A 19,618-nucleotide genomic window follows, 5' to 3' on the forward strand; every position below is an offset into this window, starting at 1 on the left:
GGTAGGAGAGGGTCAGACTAGTAAGGTCTTTAAAAATCAACAAAAGCATTTGTATATTCAGTCCTCAAGGTAGGAGGGAGTCATGGAGTCTGTTTAATAGGGAGGAGACAGGGTCAGACATGTGCTTTCAAAAGATCATTTTGACACCTGGAAAGAGAACAAACTGGACTGGGGATAGATTTTAGACAGACCAAACAGCAAGCTATTGCAATAGTCATTGTGTGAGATGACCAGGATTTATACCAGGGTGGGACCTGTGATAGAGGAGAGAAAGAGAGAAGAAGGTATGTATGAAAAAGCACTATAAAGTTGAGGTGTCAAACACACCAACCAGGGTTGCATCAGGACCACAACACTCCCAAGTTCCAAGATTAAAATGTAATTGGGAAATATTTAACAATATAAATATATAATAAAACAGAAAATATTTCCAAGTTCTGAGATTAAAATGTAATTTGGAAATAATTTAACAAAATAAGTATATATCTTTAAATATTAGAATATCTTTCACAAAATAAACAAAGTATTTTAAAACTAAGTCAGTATGCAGCCCACAGGGATCTTTATGGACAACTCAGTGCTCCCTGATTCCATTTAAGTTTGACACCTCCGCTGAAGCCCTCTAGCCCCACTCTGTGTTCCTGTAGAGAAATGACAACTTCTAGCAGCTGGAGTGGAGAAATTCCCCTGGCATCCTCCACGTGTTCTACCTTGCTGACAGAGTTCATAGATGCTTCATAACCAATCCCCCTCCTACCTTTCTAGTCTTTTACACCTTACTCCACCATGAGTATTCTTCCATCATTGACACTGACCTCGTGGCTCTCCCACAAACAAGACACTCCAACTCTTGGCTCTAGGCACTTTTTGACTGTCTATTATCCCTCTTCAGCTCTGATTGATGACCTCCCTGACTTCCTTTAGTCCCAACTGAAATCTAACCTCTACAGAAAACCTTCCTTAACCTCTTTTAATTCCAGTGCCTTCTCTCTCTCTAATTACTTCCCATTATCTTGTATTTTGCTTGCTTTGTATATATATATTTATTTGAAAGTTGTCTTTCCTGTTAGATTTTTAAACTTCTTTTCCTTTTTTTTTTGTATACCCAATGCTTAGTTTAGTGCCTGTGTACATAGTTGGCATTAATAAATGTTCATTACTTGATTGATTAATGGAGGGAGAGAGAGTAGAGAAAGAGGGAGAGCTGCTGAGATTCTTTAGCTTTCTCTGGTTCTTCTAGGTGCAGACCTCACACATGTATTGTAAAGTTAGAATTAGCAGAAGTTGTTCTTGAAACACTATGTAGTCTGGCCAAACTATTCCTGAATTCACCATACATGAAGTTTGCTCCCCCTACCTCTCTGCACAGCCTATCTCCTATGCCTGAAATGCAATTCCCTCTTCATCTCAGCCTTTCAAAATCCTTATCTTCCTTCAAGATTTTTATCTTGTGCCACTTCCTCTGGAAAGCCTTTTAGCATCTTCTCCAAACAAAAGTGTTTGCTCCCTCCTCTGGAAAACATTTAAATCACATTGATCTCTCCCCTAAGAAATCTTGTAGAATTTACCCTATATAATTCACATTTTGGTACTTCATACTATATCACCTTACATTAGTTCTTAACTTTCATTTGCATTTATCTCATCTTCCTCTGAAAATCATAAATGACTCAAGGGCAAGGGTTTAGCAAAGAGTGATAGAGTTGGAGAGACCTGGTTCACATTCTCATTTTGATATTTCCTGACTAAGTCACCACTAGCAAATCACTTAATCACATTTCCTAGTCTTCGAACTAAAATTAATAATGGAGATCCTGCCTTCTTCAGAGAATGTTGTAAAGAAATTGCTTTGTAAAATTAAAAACACTGTAATGGGGCAGCTAGGTAGCTCAGTGGATAGGGCACTGGCCCTGGAGTAAGAGGAACTGAGTTCAAATTCAAATATGACCTCAAACAATACTTACTCAGTTGTGTAACCTTGGGCAAATCACTTAACCCCATTACCTTGTAAAAATGAAAAAAGAAAAAACACTAATAAAAATGTTACTTTTCATTTTACAAGCTTTTGCCCTTAAATGTTTTCATAATGATGAACACAGTGATTGCTGTAAAAGTAGATAAAGAGCTTGATTGTGAAGGGCCTGAAATGCCAGGCTAAGTTGTTATCTTTTTATTATGTCCCAGAGGCAACAGGGCACCATTGAAAGTTTTAGGAAAGAAATAATATGTTCATTTTTGTGCCTGTGAAAGGTTGTTTTGGAAGGCTGCTATTTTGAAGAATGGTACATTGGGAAGGTTGTTATAAGAAGCTATTATAATACTACAGGTACCTGATAATCAGGATCTGAACTAAATTAGTGGGTGTCCCAACAGAAAGAAAGGTAAGGATGCTAGAGATGTTATGCTATATAGAATTTATAGAACTAATTGGATTGGGAGAAAGGATAATGGGAGAAAGGGAAAATTACATAGGTTTCCAATTTGGATGGTTGAGAGGATAGTGCTACCATCAAAGAAAGAGGGAAGTTGAAGATGAGAAAGCTTCAGGGCAAAGCTTCCATTTTTGTACATTTGAATTGGAAGTTTTACTAGGATGTTTAGGTGGCAATGTCTAGTTAAGCAATAAAGAATTGTGGGTCTAGAATTCAGGGAAGGAATTAGGCATACATATATACATACACACACACACACACGTATATTTGAGTATCTTTTGTATAGGTCTGTTAATTAAATTGATAGAGGCAGACAAAATCACCAAGCAAGAGAGTATAGAAAGAAGAGCAGAAAGTCTACAAAAGAGTCCTGGAGACATTCACATTTTTGGAGGTAAGAGAAAAACCATAAAGGAGATAGACAAGGAGTTAACAGACAGGTAAAAGTCACAGGAGAGGGTCGTGTCATAAGAACTAAAGTATCTAGTAAGAGGGAATGAGCCAAAGCAGAGAAAAGTCCTTTGAATTCTCAGGGAATAAGGTCTTAGGGAATACATTTTGTCTTTTCCGCTGGACCTCAAGGAAACTTAAGGGATAGAGAGTTGTGGTTGCTGCTGGTTTTTTGGCTAATTGACTTTGGATGTGACTTAGCCTTTCTGGGTCCCAGTTTCTTCATCTGTAAAATGAAGGGGTTGAACTAGATATTCTCAAAGGTCTTTTCCAGTCTTCAAATCCTATGAACCTTCTCAAGAAAAGAGGTTCTGCCCTCTCTTGTAATATCTAACAAACCTTGGAGTTAAGTGCATTTCTAATGATGGTAGACAGTCACTCTAAAAACATTTATTAAACCCTTAATATTAATCAGGAACTGTACAGTGTTTGCTATATAAAAAAAGGCAAAAGTAGATATAGCTCTTAAGATAGTTTATAAAAGGGGCGGCTAGGTGGCGCAGTGGATAAAGCACCAGCCCTGGAGTCAGGAGTACCTGGGTTCAAATCCAGTCTCAGACATTTAATAATTACCTAGCTGTGTGGCCTTGGGCAAGCCACTTAACCCTGTTTGCCTTGTAAAAACCTAAAAAAAAAAAAGAGTTTATAAAAAGCAAGATACATACAAAATATAAGAGAGTAAATGAAATCATGTGCAGAGGGGAAAGCCACTAGCACCCTGGGGTGTCACGTTCTTGTTATTCCAGCTCTACAGACCCTTCTATCTTCCACTTCCTAGTCTGTCCAAGTTTATTAAGACATCTAGGGTTCTCATCCTCTTTTATCCCCCTTTCCTTTTGCCTTCAATCATTCCCAACCCCAGGGTCCTTTCCAGTGAGTCCCATCTTCTCATGTAGTCCAAGTATTTAAGCTTCAATTTCTATGTTGGACTTTCCAGTGAATAGCTTAATTATTGATTTGATTTCCCTGCTGTCCAGTCTTCTCCAGTACTACAATTTGAAATTGTAAATTTGCAGTGCTCAGTTTTCCTTATACTCCAATTCTCACAGTCATACGTTGCTACTGGAAAAAAAAAACTTTGACTATTTTTGTCATTAAGAAGATTTCTCTGCTTTTTACTATGTTCAAAAGATTTTCCATAGCTTTCCTTCCAAGGAAGCAAATGTCTTTTAATTTTCCAGGAGCAAGTGTCTTTTAATTTTATGCCTGCATTCACCATATTTGGTGATCTTTGAACCCAAAAATGTAAAATATTACATTGTTTCCATTTCTTCTCCCTCCATTTGTCAGAAAATGATGGGACCAGTCTCAGAGATCTTGGCTTGTTTTTTTTTTTTTAATGTTAAACTTCAAGCCAGCTTTTCTCTCTTCTGTTTTACTCTCTTCAAGAGATTTCTTAATTCTTCTTTACTTTCTGCCATCAAAGTGATATCATCCGCACATCTGAGATTACTGATTTTTCTCCTGGCAGCCTTAATTCTGGCTTTTTATTCCTCCAGTCTGGCATTTTTCATGATGTACTCTGCATATAAATTGAATGAATAAGGTTACAACATACAGCCCCAATATACTACTTCACTCTTAAAGCAATCAGGTTGTTGTTACACATTCAGTTCTAAGGGTTGTTTCTTGACCCATTCAGGTTCTTCAGGAAGCAAATAAGGTGATCTGGCACTTCCATCTCTCTGAGATTTGACATATTTTATTATGTCAGAGGCTTTAATGTAATTGATGAAGCAGAAGCAGATGTTTTTCTAGCATTCTCTTGCTTTTTCTATAATCTAGCAAATGTTGGCAATTCTTTTGACTCTTCAAAAACCAGTATGCCCTTCTGATAATTCTTGGTTCACATATTGCTGAAGCTTAGTTTGAAGAATTTGAAGCATAATCTTTCTGGCAATGTGAAATTAGTACAATTGGTTTAATATTTAGAACTTCGTTGGCATTGCCTCTTTTTAGGTTTGGAATATAAACTGAGCTTTTCCTATCCAATTGTTGAGTTTTCTAAATATGCTGACACTTAATAGTGTCATATTTTATAATTTTCAATAACTTAGCTGGAATTCTATCACCTCTACTAGCTTCCCAAGGCCCATTTGATTTCATTCTCCAGAAGGTATGGCTGTAGATGATGGTTATTGGGTGATGTTAAGATCTTTCTTGTATCATTCTTTTGTATATTCTTTCTACCTCTAATTAATCTCCTCGCTTTTATTAAGTCCCTATCATTTTTGTCTTTTATCTTGCCCATTTTTACATGAAATTTTCCCTTGACATCTCTAATTTTCTCATTCTATTGTCATCCCCCTCCCCATTTCTTGCTCATTCTATTATTGTTTTTCTCCCTATTTCTTTGTATTGCTCATTTAAGAAAACCACCTTATCTCCCTTTATTATTCTTTGGAATTCTACACTTTCTTCTTTTCCTTTCCCTTTCCTTCTTTCCTGCCTCCTATACAATATTGTGAATCTCTGTTCTATAGTTCTTCAGATACTCTTATCTAGCAGATTTTATCCCTTAAACTATTCATCATCTCTACTTCATATTCATAAGGGACATTATTTAGGTTATATCAATATGGTCTGATAGTTTTCCTACTTTCTTCAATTAAAGTCTGAATTTTGCAATAAGAAATTCATGCTCTGACCCATAATCAGCTTCAGATCTTGCTTTAACTGATTGTTTAGAGCTTCTCCATCTTTGACAGCAAACTATATAATCAATCTGATTTCTATATTGACTATCTGGTGATGTACATGTGTATAATAACCTTTTGGGTTGTTGAAAAGAGTGTTTGCTATGACCAGCAAGTAATTTGTTAAAACTCTCTTAGTTTCTGCCCTGCTTTATTTTATTCTCCAAGACCAAATTTGCCTGCTATTGAATTATCTTTTGATTTCTTACCTTAGCATTCCAACCTCCTATGATTAATGTGACATCTTTCTTATGGTGTTATATCTAGAAAATGTTATAGATCTTCACATAATTGATCAACTTTAGGTTCTTCAGCATCAGTGATTAGAGCATAGACTTGTATTACTGTGGTATTTTATAATTTGCCTGGGGTTTGAACAGATATCATTCAGTCATTTTAGAGATTGTACTTCAATACTGCTTTTCTCATCCTTTTATTGACTACTGCATTTCTTCTTCTTGTCTAAGTTCACTGATACCTAAAATGTTGATGATTAATATTTCCATCTCCTCTTTGACTCTGTCCAACTTACTTTGGTTCATAGATTTTATATTCTAAGTTTCTATGAAATATTGGTCTTTATAGAAAAAGATGTTCTTTTCGTTACTAGAGGCATCCACAGCTGAGCTTCCTTTTGGCTTTGGCTCAATTATTTCATTAGTACTGAAACTACTTGTAGCTGTCCTCCACTCTTCCCCAATTGACACTTCTGACATGATGGGCTCATCTTTTGATATTATCCCTTTTATCATTGTCCAGAGGGTTTTCTTGGCAAAGCTACTGACGTAGTTTGTCATTTCATTTTCAAGAGGATCACCTTTTGTCAGAACTCTCCACTATGGCCTATCTATCCTGGGCAACCTTGCAAAGAATAGCTCATGGGCAAACCTGTATAGAATAGCTCATGTTTTCATTGAACTATGCAGGCCCCCTACTTCATGACCAAATGGAGCAGACATGGGGGATAACCAGTATAAAAATCATAAAGATGAGAGACTGCTATCATTTGTGTGGAATACCAAGTAGACTGGTGGAGATGGATTTGTAGACTATAAAATGTAAGAAACCTGGAAAGATAAAAAGGAGTCAGGTTAAGAAGAGTTTTAAAGGGCAAATAGGAGATTTTATATTTGGAGCCAATGGCATTTGAGTTGTGAAAATGTGACATGTTTTCAGGTATAGACTTTGGAAAAATAACTAGCAGTTAAATGGAAAGTGGATTGGATTTAAGGCAAGAGGATGGATTTAAGGCAAGGGGATTGGATTTAAGGCAAAGGAAGGGGAAGAAGTTGTCTATTTGCATTAGTCCATGAGAGTTGCTGAGTGCCCGAACCTAGTGGCTGTGAAAGTAGAGAGAAATAGACATAATTGAGAGATTTTGTGAAGATAAAAATGACAAGATTTGGCAATGGATTGGATATGTGGGATGAATGAGGATTTGAAGATGATAAAAAGTTTGGGAGGAAGTCCAGGAGGGTTGTGGTAACCAGAACACTTAAAAGGGAAATTTGGAAGAGAGAAGATTTTGTGGGAAGAGACAATGAATTCTGTTAAGGTTATTTCTTGCTTGTGTTCATATGCAGATGAAGAACATAGATATGTAAACTTTGATAGGGTTGGAAGATAATTGTTAAGTCTTCATGAGGTTCTTCTCATATTATTCCAATTCCTTGCTTCCTTTTCTCAGAGGCTTTACATTTACATTTACATAATGATTATGAGTAGAAGAAGGGTTGGAGGGTTCTAGAGGATAAAGGTCTGAGGCTTCCTCTTCCCCCAACTCCCACCCTTTAATTTTCTTCTGATTTCAGCCCTTCAAGATCTAAAAGATGATCCTGTGGATTCCATACAAGGTTTGGTCTCCATCACAATAAAGAAAATGGAAACAACTTATGGGAAGACTTCAATCAGTTCTGGGCTACAACTGAGGCAGAACTTTAGAATCTTTGGTTTGGGTACCAAGAAGCGTCTCTTTAAGAACTTAAAATCCAGAGAGGAAGGCAAAAAAGACTTATCAAAATGGTCTAAGTTGTCCTTTTGGAAGAGTTCTGAAGATAGCATAAGGCAAGGGGATTCCTTTAAAAGAAGACTTCATATGTTTCCTAGGAAAATACTTCCCCAAAGTTCTCTCTTGAGCAAACTTGATTTGGATATGTCTGTGCACCAGGTCCAAAAAGAACTCAAACTCTCCTAATCCTTGATTCCTTTTTGGAATTTGGGACTGATCTTTTTTCCAGCTATTTACTCTGTAGCTGGAGGTTTATTACACCAATATCTCTTACTGGTTTTGTACAAATGAGTGGATTATCCATATCCAGGACTCTCTTAATTTTCATCTCCCAATCAACCCCACACCCTAGAATTAAGAAAAAACCCACAAGGATATGCTTCTAGTCTCCAGGAAATGCTGCCTTTATTCTACCTTAATTTTAGAGTTTCTGGTTTCTGTTATAACTTTTGTCAATAAAACTTATTTCCCCAAGGTGGCATTAATCTGGTTTTTATTGGGGGATGTAGGGGAAAGGGCTGGGAGGAACATTTCAAAGTTTTACATCTCAAATAGAGGGATACTTTGCCCATTCAATTGTTTTCTTTCTCTCTCTTTTTTCTTAAACTTGGGACACTTATGTCTTATCTTCCTTTCTTAGCCACACTTATCCAATGAATAGTGTGCCTCTAGGCCTCCTTTCTTTTACTACACATTCCCTCCTTAATTCTACAGCTTTTTGTTTTTAGTTTTTTGCAAGGCAATGGGGTTAAGTGGCTTGCTCAAGGTCACACAGCTAGGTAATTATGAACAGCTAGGTAATTATGAAGTTTCTGAGGCCCCATTTGAACTCAGGTACTCCCGACTCCAGGGTGGGTGCTCTATTCACAACGCCACCTAGCCGCCCCTCTGCAACTCTTGATCACCAAATTCCCAGAAACCTTCAATGGCTAAGCAAAGAAACAAAGGAAGGATTGCCTGGATGAAAAAAAAAATTAAAAATAAAACAATTCCCTGGGGCCAAGCTTCTCAGCCAGGATTTCAAGCTGCCATTTCCTGCCTACTCATTTATGCCTTTTTCATATACCCTAAGAGTATCTGAGGCTGCTTTGAATCTCATGCGCCTGCTAGTACAGAAAATAAAAAAAAAAATTGTTGGGTGTGTGTATGTGTGAAGTGACTGAAATAAGATGCACATGTGTATTATGACTGCAGGATGAGAAGCATGTGGGTGTGATTGATAAATGATGGGCTGAGAAGCATGTGGATGACGTCATTGTGGAGTTAGAAGTGTGCCATCAGAAATGTGTTTGTGATTACGCGACCGTGCGTGCGTGTGCTTGTATAATAAGTATGGGATCAAAAACGTGCACGTAGGCATTTGCGCTCGCGTAAGGCGCGCACGAAGCGGGAGGCCGTGCAAGTGCTTTGGTTCCGGCTCTCCTTTCCCGACGAGAAATAGCTCCGCGGTGGGGGCGTTCTTGCGGAGGGACGTGATTACGTCCCGCCTGAGGCTGACGGGAAGCGGCGGTTTCAAAAGCGGGGAAGCTTGGCTGATGTTGGTTCGCTATCGGCGGAGAGAGAGAAGTCCGGGAGAGTGCTGGACAGAGGGAAAGCGGTTGGGATTCTAGAAACGTGGTATGGAGCGGGACGCCCTTCACCAGCTCCAGGCGGAGGGGGCGGGGAAAAGGAAAGTGGAGTAGTGGAAGACCCGGATTGGGGGGGTCAGGCTCAAGACCCGGATGGGGGGGTCAGGCGCAAGACCCGGATGGGGGGGTCAGCCGGAAGTCCCCGATGCAGGGAGCGGAAGAGCTTTGCTGTGTAGAGGCGGCTGGAGCCCGAGCTCCCGAATAGCGCCTTTTTCCGAGACTGAACAGTACTTAAGGGTCGAAGCCTGCAGGGAAGCGGGGATTGCTCTAAGGTCGTAGGTGCTATGGTAGGTGGTCCTGGACTTGCAGCCCGGCGGCACCCCAGGCACTTCACCAGCCGCGGGATTCCTTATCCAAAAATGGGTGGCTTGTGTGAGACCTTAAACAGCCATAAGTGCCAAGTGTTGGGGCCCCCCATTTATTTTTTTTGGATTTTGCAAGGTTAAGCGGCTTGACCAAGGCCACACAGCTAGGTCATTAAGTGTCTGAGGTCGGATTTGAACTCAGGTCCTCCTGACTCCAGAGCTGGTTCTCTATCCACTGTGCCACCCAGCCACCCCTGTCATCTCTACCTTTACAGACTGTTTATGCCCCTTCCACCTTTGAAAACCCAAGGCCTAATCTTAAGAAGTCTTTCCTAATTCCCATAGTTATTAGTCTTCGATTTTTTTTTTTCTGAATGTGGATGACATATTCACCACAAGTCTTTTAGAATTGTCCTTGATCGCGGAGCTGCTGAGAGGAGCTGAATCCATCAGATTAACAAGCATTTTTAAAACACGTTTTAAAGGGGCAAGCACTGCTAAACACTGGGGATACAAAGAAAAATTGAAAATGGTTCTTGCCCTCCAAGAGCTCACAATCAATAAATTACATGTATATAAATACAAGCTAAATGCTGAAGAGAAGGCGACCTAATAGAAGGTGGAGTTTAAGCTTTTTAATTTTTTTTTTTTTTGCAAGGTAATGAGGTTAAGTGCAGCTAGGTAATTATTAAGTGTTTGAGGCTGGATTTGAACTCAGGTACTCCTGACTCCAGGACTGGTGCTCTATGGACTGTGCCACCTAGCCACCCCTAGAGCTGTCTTTTTAAATTTTTTTTTCTTAAAAATATTTTTATTTTGGCCTATTTGGGAATATTTACATACATGTGAATGAATGGAGTCTCCTACTCCCCTATTACCTCCAGAATAAAATGGAATATGTATCATTTAGAACTATCATTTTTACTCAGCCTTTTATCACTAGGCAGAAGAAAAAATCAATCTATTACTTTTATAAGGCATTCTTAACTTTCTCAGTTACTTACATCTGCCAGTAGTGTTTCTCAGATAACACTCCCTTTGTGTTACTCATGGCATTTCCTTTGATTAGTAGAATACTGGATTAATATAATCAAATTGTTATACCTTAATTCCTTCAGAGCAAATCAAATTACAATCCCAAGCCTTATGCAATATGCTTCATATCACATTTCACTAATTACAGTTTAGGACGGTTACAGTTTTTTTTATCCTCAGTACTTTCTAAGCACCTATAAAGATTTCCCAAACACATCCAGCATTCTTTTTAATTTAAACATATCCTAGTGAAAAAATCTTGATTTATGAAGTTAAGAATCATTTTATTCTGGAGCTTCATAATCAGTGGGATCTGTGATAGTTCACTCAAAACCTAGGACAGCACGGGCCACAGTCAGCTTTCAAATTACTGTACCCATAATAGGTTTCTATTAACTCGGAAGACAAAAATAACATTTAAAGTTAGAGTCTTGTCAATATTAAGTTGACTCAAAGGTATAGCAAAGATCCAAAACAGTATCTTGTCTGTTATTGCTCATGTGACCCAGATGCTCCTTATTATCTAAAATGATTTTTCAAGGTAGGTGTTATGCAGGTGGCATTGAGATCTTTGGTGAGCCTTATCTTTAGAGTCTGCATGTCATTCATCATAGTGGGTTATCAGCAAATGTATGTAGATTGCCTGTAGCTTCTTGTCTCTGTTTGTTTGTTGCCACTTACTCTATCTTCACCGTAGTTCAATGTTTTGCCATCTTGAGGGATTTACCCAAGTATGGCCTGAGACTTGAAAATTTTTATATTCGAGAGTTACATAGTCTAAAAGGAAGCTTATATTAAAGCTTATATATTAAAGCTTTTATATTCTTAGGAACTTCTTTATAGATCATTGTCTTTTTCTTTTGGAGCTAATACCAAATAAGGATTTATCTTTTTAAGGATTATGGCGGATCAAATCCAGGAAGGAAGCATACATTTCCCTTTTCCCTATACACCTTATTCTATCCAGAAGGACTTTATGGCAGAGCTGTACCGTGTTTTAGAGGCTGGAAAGATTGGAATATTTGAGAGTCCAACTGGTACAGTAAGTATGAACTTAAAAAGATTAAGAAGGAACTTGGGAAAAAATGTGGCTAATGAAGTTTGGAGACAGAATTGCTTGATGCTTCTATTTGCACTTTCATTTTGATGACTAAAATAAAAATAAAAAACAAGGGGTTGTAATGTGAAATGCTAATAAATGTGTCTTGTCTTCTGTGACAAAATACCACCCTATTTTGTTAACTTTTTCCTAGTGGTTTTCGATTTCTGAGCTTAGGCTTTTTTCACTTACACAGCTGTGAACACTGGCACAGTCCCTTTAGGTTAAAAAAAATAGTCCTTGAGCAAGCATAAACTTGAATGAAATTCACATTCATGAATCACAGCCCTGAGAATCTTTGTCTAGACTTCTCAAACTTATCAACATTGTTGAATAGCTGGGATCAAATAAGAAAGTTTGAGTTTTTATATAGATTATTAAAAATGTTTTATATCCAGGTTGATTTAAAAAAGAACAAAATTTTCAACTAGGCCTTTCAATGTTTCATTGAAGAGGAGCAAGACTAGAAGGGGGTTTTACAGTTTCTTCCAAAAGTTTAATTTTTCTTTCTTTAGGGTAAATCCTTAAGTCTCATTTGTGGGGCCCTTTCTTGGCTCCGTGACTTTGAACAGAAGAAGCAACTAGAAGAGGCCCGTCTTCTTACAACAGGAATTACCCCATCAGATCACTCAGAAGGATCTCCACCTCACGTGTCTACCAGCCAGTGGGCTCCAGATGCCCCCAAGTCTACTGGGGAACCTGATTGGATTGCCCAGTTTGTGCAGAAGAAAGAAGAAAAGGACAGAATAGACAGACTCAGGGTAAAAAATTTGGGAAAATAAAAAAAGTGAACATAAAGAGAAGGTATTATTAGCATATAATTACTTGAAAAGAACTTCATCTTGGTCTTTATTTTTTGACTCCAAATCAGTTTTATTTATTGGCTCCAAGATCTAGATTTCAGTTAACCCTTCTTTTAATTCATAATACTTCTTAGTTCTCTCTTCCTCTGCCATTAATTAGCTAAATTCTTCATTGCTATGAATTGTACTTTGTAATTAAATAGCAATATTCTGTCTTTTTTCAAGCAAAATTTTAGCAGTGTCCTATCTGGGAAATGACATTTTCATTTTCCTTGGATGTATGAATTTTTTTCTCTTTTATTTATTTTTTCCAAGTACATGCAAATATAGTTTTCAATATCCAGCCTTTTGCAAGTTTTTGAGTTCCACGTTTTTCTATTACTCTTCCTTCCTTCCTTCCTTCCTTCCTTCCTTCCTCCCTTTGGCGACAAACAATCTGATATAGATTGTGCATGTTCAGTTGTGTTTAACATGTTTCCAATAGACATTTTGTGAAAGAAGAATTAGAATTAAGGTTAAAAAAACAAACCATGAGAAAGAAAGAAAAAACATTAAAGAAGTTTTAAAAAGTGAATATAGTATACTTTGCGATCAGATTCCAGTTTTTTTTCTCTGGATGTGGATGGTATTGTCCAAAATGGGTCTCAGGATTGTCCTTGATCACTGAACTGCTGAGAGGAGTTGCGTATGTCGTAGTGGATCATCTTGCAAGTTACTGTTAATGTGTTCAGTGATCTTTTGGGTCTGCTCACTTCACTCAGCATCAGTCATGCAAATCTTTCCCTGCTTTTCTAAAGTCTGGTTACTCATGATTTCTTTCTTTTTTTTTAATTTTAGTATTTTATTTATTTTTCCAATTACAGGCAAAGATAGCTTTCAACAATCATTTTTGTAAGTTTTTGAGTTTCACATTTTTTCCTTCTCTCCCCTCCCCCCTGACAGAAAGCAATCTTAAATATAGGTTATACATGTATAACTGTATTAAACACATATCCATAGTAATCATATTGTGAAAGAAGAATCAAATCAAAAATAGAAAAAAAAAAGGAGAGGGAAACAAAAAACTAATACAAATTTTAAATATATGCAAAATTAAATTTTAATTAAATTTTATTAAATACAAAATATAAAACAAATTTTAAAAATTGAAATAGTAAGCTTTAGTCTGTATTCAGACTCCATAGTTCCCTCTTTGGTTGTGGATGGCATTTTCCATTACATATCCTTTAGAATTGCCTTTGATCATTATAGCTGGTATCACCAGTGTTACTATTAGTGTGTACAGTGTTTTTCTGGTTCTGCTCACTTCACTTGGCGTCAGTTTGTGTGAGTTTTTTCAGACTTTTCTGAAGTCATGTCCATCACATTCATACACTACAATTTGCTCAGCCATTCCTCAATTGATGGGCATCCCCTCAGTTTTCTTTGTCACTACAAAAAGAGCTGCTATAAATATTTTGTATATATGGGCTTCTTTTACCTTTTTTGTGATAGCTTTGGAATAAAGACCTAGTATTGGTATTGCTGGATCAAAGAATATGCAGTTTTATTGCCCAAATTGTTCTCCAGAAAGTTTGGATCAGTTCACAACTTCACCAACAGTGCATTAGTGTCCCATCCTTTCCAACAATGATGATTTCTCATTTTTGTCATGTTAGCCAATCTGATAGGTATGAGGTGGTACTAAAGAGTTAATTTAATTCAATAATGATTTGAAGCATTTTTCCATATGACTATACATAGTTTTAATTTCTTCATCAAACTGCCCATCATATCCTTTGACCATTTATCAATTGGAGAATGACAGAATTTCTTTTTCTCTTTCTTCAACTATATTGAAAATGTTAGTAACTGTACCCTTAGCTATAAACATGTGCTGATTGTTGGAGAATGACAGAAGTTTTACAAATTTGACTTAAGTTCTCTATATATTTTAGAAAGGAAAAATTTATCAGAAACACTAGTTATAAAAATTGTTTCCCATCTTTCTGCATTTCTAATTTTTTTAATTTTATGTAATCGAAATTATCCATTTTGATGTTCTCTATCTCTTTGATCATAAATTTCTCCCTAATCCACAGACATGACAGACAAACTATTCTTTGCTCTCCTGATTGGCTTATGGTTTCATTCTTTATGTCTAAATCCTGTACCCATTTTGGCATTAATCTTTGTTTTGGGGGGGGGGCCGGTTGCAAGGCAATAGGGTTAGGTGAGTTGCCCAAGGTCCCACAGCCAGGCAATTATTAAGTGTCTGAGGCCGAATTTGAACTCGGGTCCTCCTGACTCCAGTGCTGGTGCTCTATTCACTGCGCCACCTAGTTGCCCTGGCCTTAATCTTGATATAGGGTATGTAATATTGGTCTATGCCTAGCTTTTGCCATACTATCTAACAGTTTTCCCAGCAGTTTTTGTCAAATAATAAGTTCTTATCCCGGAAACTAGACTCTTTGGGTTTATCAAACAGTAGATCACTATAGTCATTTACAACTGGGCCATAACTTTAATTAATGAACAAATCAATTAAAGGAAAATGACTGGGAAGAGAAAATGCTGGTCCTTCTTGTCATGGGTAGCAGAGCTGAGTTTTGAGAGATTCAGGAAAAAGCTATAGCAGCCTCACAATTCCAAATGTATTCAGAAGAGATACAGGAGGAGCAAGTGAAGGTTCACAGAGAAAGGCCAAATATAAGGCTGTGCAGGAACTTTATCAGATTTATCCTTTAGGATGAACAAATCAAGAGGAAGAAGCGAGAGGAGCGTCTTCAACAGATGCGCCATAATGCACATTTAAAATATGCAGCCAAAAGAACGGTGAGTTTAATACCTTGAAATAGCTTAAATCTGGGTATTTGACCTTGTGGTTTATGGGAACCATATATTTTATTAAATATAAGTGACCAGGATTTCAACTGCTTTCCCATTGTCTGAATTACTGGGCAGTTTAGAATCAAGTATGCATTAAAGTTCTTTGTGACTTTGAATTGAAATCTTTTCAGCATTTGACAACCAGTGGCTAAAACTTGCCTAAGCACAATAGAATCCTTCTGCCCCTGCTAAAAGGTTGTTCTTTCCTCTATATGTCACACAGAGAATTTGATAATATTCCCAGGAGAGCCCATCTGGAGGAAGTGAGACAATAAGGCCTGTTTGAAGGGTCAGAGCTTAAAAACAAAACCAGAGCCCAAAGATGAAAACAAACCCCAAACTCCAGGACTGATTGAATTAGTGGGAGAATGAACTTTTGTCTTATTTCTGAAATTCCTTCCACTAATACTAATACTAATACTAATAATAATAATAATAATACTAATACTAATACTAATACGCAGAGGCAAGAGGAAGAAGAGATGGAGCGCCTATTGCACCTTAGCAAAGAGATGCTAGCAGCAGCAGGGAGTGGACAACCAGACGAAGAACTTGGCAGGGAAGAAGAACTGGTTCTTGCTGAATATGAGAGTGATGAGGAGAAAAAAACAGTCAGTGGGTAAGATACTTTTCCTCACCTTAAATTTACCTATTACTTACAATTTACAGGACCCCAGATCTTTTTTTTTCCTTTGGTAAAGCAATAGGATGTGCCCAAGGTCACACAGCTAGTATGTATTAAGTATCTGAGGCTGGATTTGAACTCAGGCCCTCCTGATTCTAGGGCCTCTATCCACTGCATCACCTAACTGCCCCTACTCCAGGTCTTTTAATTCCCATATTACTCTTAGCACCACCAGCTTGTTCTAGTGTAGTAGCTGCATGGTGATTTCTCTGCCTCTCTGTCTCTACCCTTCCTTCTATCTTTCGTGTGGCTGCCATGTTAGGGCCTGGAGAGCAGGGACTTTTTGCACAGTGGTTGGTGCATAATAAATGCTCATAGATTCTGCTGGTTGCTTTGAATTCCAGGCAACTGGGTAAAACCAGAATAACAGTTGACTAATTGCCTATGACATCTATTTTACAAATGGATACTCTTTCACTAGCCCAGAATAATTTTATCATTGCGCTGAGGTTAATAAAGCTGATTTCTTTCATTCTGTTCTTTGTTTAACTTCTATCTAAAGTGATTATAAAACTAATTTTTACTTAATAGTTCATACTTAATATGGTTTTTATAGTTCATATAAAGTATTTTTCTTTTTAATGGCACTAGGATATTAGTTGGGGAAGCATTATTCCCATTTTAGAGATGAAGAAACTGAAGCCAAAAGAATTTAAGTGACTTGCCCATAATCACGTGTTTAGTATGTGTGAAAACCAGAATTTATGACACCCATATCCAGTGTTGGTGCTATAGAGTGTAGCCACTACACTATATCAGAGAATAAGTAGCACAACGTCTTCTCATTTTCATTTTTTTCCAATGCTCAGGTCAAACTAAGTATTAAAAAAATGAAGTTGTTATACTTGAGTGTGTTTCTTAATCAGAACAAAGTTGTTTCCTGATGGCTATTATGAAAATATTATATATCATAAAGTGTATTTTTACCTCCTTTCACCGAATAAGTAGCCAGCTGACTTTCATTGTCTTCTGAAGCAGTTGCATCTACATTTTTCTTCCTTAGTCCCTCCTCATGTCTATCCAAGCAAACTGGGTTTTATTGAGGAAAGAATATTTTACTCTTTTTGTTTGTAATTTTTCCCTATGTTATTCAGTGGTCAAGAAGATGATGATGAAGACCTGGAAGAGGAGCATGTAACCAAGGTGAGAGCCAGTTACAGCTTGGGGAATTTTTGGTTAAGTTGTATTGATTACCAGCAATTACTGGTTCTAGGTTAGAAGAGGGAAAAATCCTGTCAGCTTCCTTTTATCTCTTAAAAACTTTTTTTTGCTCCCTTTTGTTTTTATGTCACTTCTTATGACAAAAAAAGAGAGGGAAAAACAATCTGTGAAACAAAATGGACCAACATATCAACTGAGACAATATATGTAGGGTTCTGTACTTAGTCCTCCTCATTCCTGCAAAAAAGGGAGAAAGGTATAATTTTATTTCAATTAGCAGGCATTTATTTTCTCTCTTTCCCAGTCCTTCCCCCTCTCCCCTCATCCCGCCCCATTGTAAAAAAAGAAAAACAAATATGCATAATCAAAACAAATTTTCACTTAGGGTCTGGCCAAAAGTGTGTGCATCATTATGAATATTGAATCCCTCACAAATCTCAGCAGCATTCTGCATCAGTCCTCTGGAATAATATTTAGTTATTTTTTTACTCCCTTGTATCCATTACATTTCTGTACCATAGTTTGTTTAGTTATTTCCCAGTCAATGGACATCAGCTTTCTAGTTCTAGTAAACTACAAAAAGTGTTGCTAAAATTGTTTTGGTTTAATATGAGGACATTCTTTCTATTTTGTCCTCTTTGGCCTACCTATCAGGCTGTCTGGGTAAAAAGGTATTGTCAGTTTAGTCATTTCCATTGTTGGACCTTTTCAAAGCTCCACTAGCAGTGTGGAAGGCTCCCTCTTTACACAGCCCCTCCAAGATTGACTTTGCCTCTGCCAGTTTTTTGGATGTGTTGTGAAACCTCAGGTTTTTTTAAATTTGCATTTCCCTTATTAATGAATAGGTGTAGTCTTTCATATAATTGTAATAATTTTTCCTTCCAGAACTTTTTGTTCCTCGCCTTTGAGAAGTATCTCTTGGGTTTTTATGTTTGTTTTAATGTTCTATATATCTTGGATATCAGGCCCTTAATGGAGATCATGATGATGTGGATGATGATGATGATAATTTATTTAACACTTTAAGGTTGCAAATCTCTTTAGATATATTTCACAGCAACATTATAAGTATAATGAGTCTGAGAGATGTAAAATGACTTGTTCCATCCAAGACAAGATTCAAGCACATGTCTTCATCTTCCTGACTCCAAGTCTGATACTAAATCCGCTGCTTTTTTTTTCTTTTTTAAGTTTTTACAAGACAGATGGGGTTAAGTGACTTGACCAAGGCCACACAGCTAGGTAATTATTAAGCGTCTGAGACCGGATTTGAACTCAGGGACTCCTGACTCCAGGGCCAGTGCTCTAATCCACTGCTTTTAACCTAGATTTTTTTATCTGAATTTTTTTCCCATTAGATACTTTCCCTTTTTTATCACAGTTATCATAGTTTTTTCATGCAAAGGAAATTGCTTTATTTTGATTGCTTCTTTTATTTGATTAGCATTCTTCTTCAGAGCTATAGTTGTGAAAATCTGATTTCCTTCTTATTTTTTATGGTTGACCTTTAATATTCAACTAGGATATCTCTTTTGAACTTATTATGGCATTGTTGATCTTCCAGACTGTTTTTCAGTTTATATAAATTTTTGTGAGATAGGAAGTTCTTCTAAGATTTTATTTAATTCAATTTATTGAATTTTGGGCTATGTTATAAAGGACTTTATGAATCAAAGAAAGGATTGTACTTTTGATCCTAGAGGGAACCACTGGAATTTATTGAATAAAGGGAGCGATAATGTCATATCTGAACTTTAGAAAAATCACTTTGACATCTGATTCTAGCATGATTAGAAATGGAAAAAGATGTGAGACAAGGAAACCAACTATAGTCTTGGCATGGAATGATGTGAATCTATGTCATTATGGCAGCTATATGAGTATAGATAAAGGGACAAAGATGAGAGGTTTTTGTGAAGATAAAAACGAAAAGAATTGATAGTAGATTGCATATGGGTGAACCTGAGTAAGGAATCAAGAATGACACTGGGGTAGTGAGCTTCAGGGACTGGATGAATAGTGATACTTTTAACATTGATGAGAAATTTGGTAAGTGAGAAATATGAATTTGGGGAGGGGAATATATTTGTTTTAGTCATGTTGAATTTAGGATGTCCAAGAGGCAGTTGGTGATATGTAACTGTAACTCAAGAAAGAGACTACAGCTGGATTAAAAAAAATCTGGGAATTATTTACATAGAGATGATAATTGTAACCTTTGGAGCTGATGACAATACCAAGTGAAATATTATAAAAGACCCAAGATAAAGCCCTGGGGCTGTGTGCCTTCTGTTAAAGAGAAAGAACAAAGGAAACATGGTGAGAGTAATACAAGCTTGTGATTTGGAAAGGTAGAAATGATGGGGTCAGAAGACTTGAGTGTAGAAGGTAATGAGGAATTGAATTGATTTACCAAGAGAAGGAAACCAATGCAGGAGTGATGACCTG

General features: G+C 37.1%; 2 protein-coding genes across 8 annotated transcripts in view; both read left to right on the top strand.

The window, feature by feature from the left end:
- The window catches only part of LOC141493391 (maestro heat-like repeat-containing protein family member 1), an 86,438-nt gene extending 78,384 nt beyond the window's left edge, over positions 1-8,054 (top strand). For all 3 annotated transcript variants that reach the window (XM_074194665.1, XM_074194664.1, XM_074194667.1), the window contains one exon: positions 7,390-8,054. In XM_074194665.1, the coding sequence (XP_074050766.1) occupies positions 7,390-7,772 (383 nt within the window). In that variant the 3' untranslated portion in view covers positions 7,773-8,054. The remainder of the gene's footprint in view (positions 1-7,389) is intronic.
- A 934-nt stretch (positions 8,055-8,988) lies between these two features.
- Positions 8,989-19,618, top strand: part of DDX11 (DEAD/H-box helicase 11) — a 31,508-nt gene continuing 20,878 nt past the window's right edge. For 3 of the 5 annotated variants that reach the window (XM_074194668.1, XM_074194671.1, XM_074194670.1), the window contains exons 1-6: positions 8,990-9,203; positions 11,452-11,596; positions 12,169-12,414; positions 15,184-15,270; positions 15,789-15,943; positions 17,104-17,152. In XM_074194668.1, coding sequence (XP_074050769.1) covers positions 11,456-11,596; positions 12,169-12,414; positions 15,184-15,270; positions 15,789-15,943; positions 17,104-17,152 — 678 coding nt within the window. In that variant the 5' untranslated portion in view covers positions 8,990-9,203; positions 11,452-11,455. Of the gene's footprint in view, positions 9,204-9,358; positions 9,502-11,451; positions 11,597-12,168; positions 12,415-15,183; positions 15,271-15,788; positions 15,944-17,103; positions 17,153-19,618 lie in introns of those variants that run through there. The other 2 variants (XM_074194672.1, XM_074194669.1) reach the window with 2 other exon arrangements.

The sequence above is a fragment of the Macrotis lagotis genome, chromosome 7 (assembly GCF_037893015.1).
Source record: "Macrotis lagotis isolate mMagLag1 chromosome 7, bilby.v1.9.chrom.fasta, whole genome shotgun sequence".
Classification (NCBI taxonomy): domain Eukaryota; kingdom Metazoa; phylum Chordata; class Mammalia; order Peramelemorphia; family Peramelidae; genus Macrotis; species Macrotis lagotis.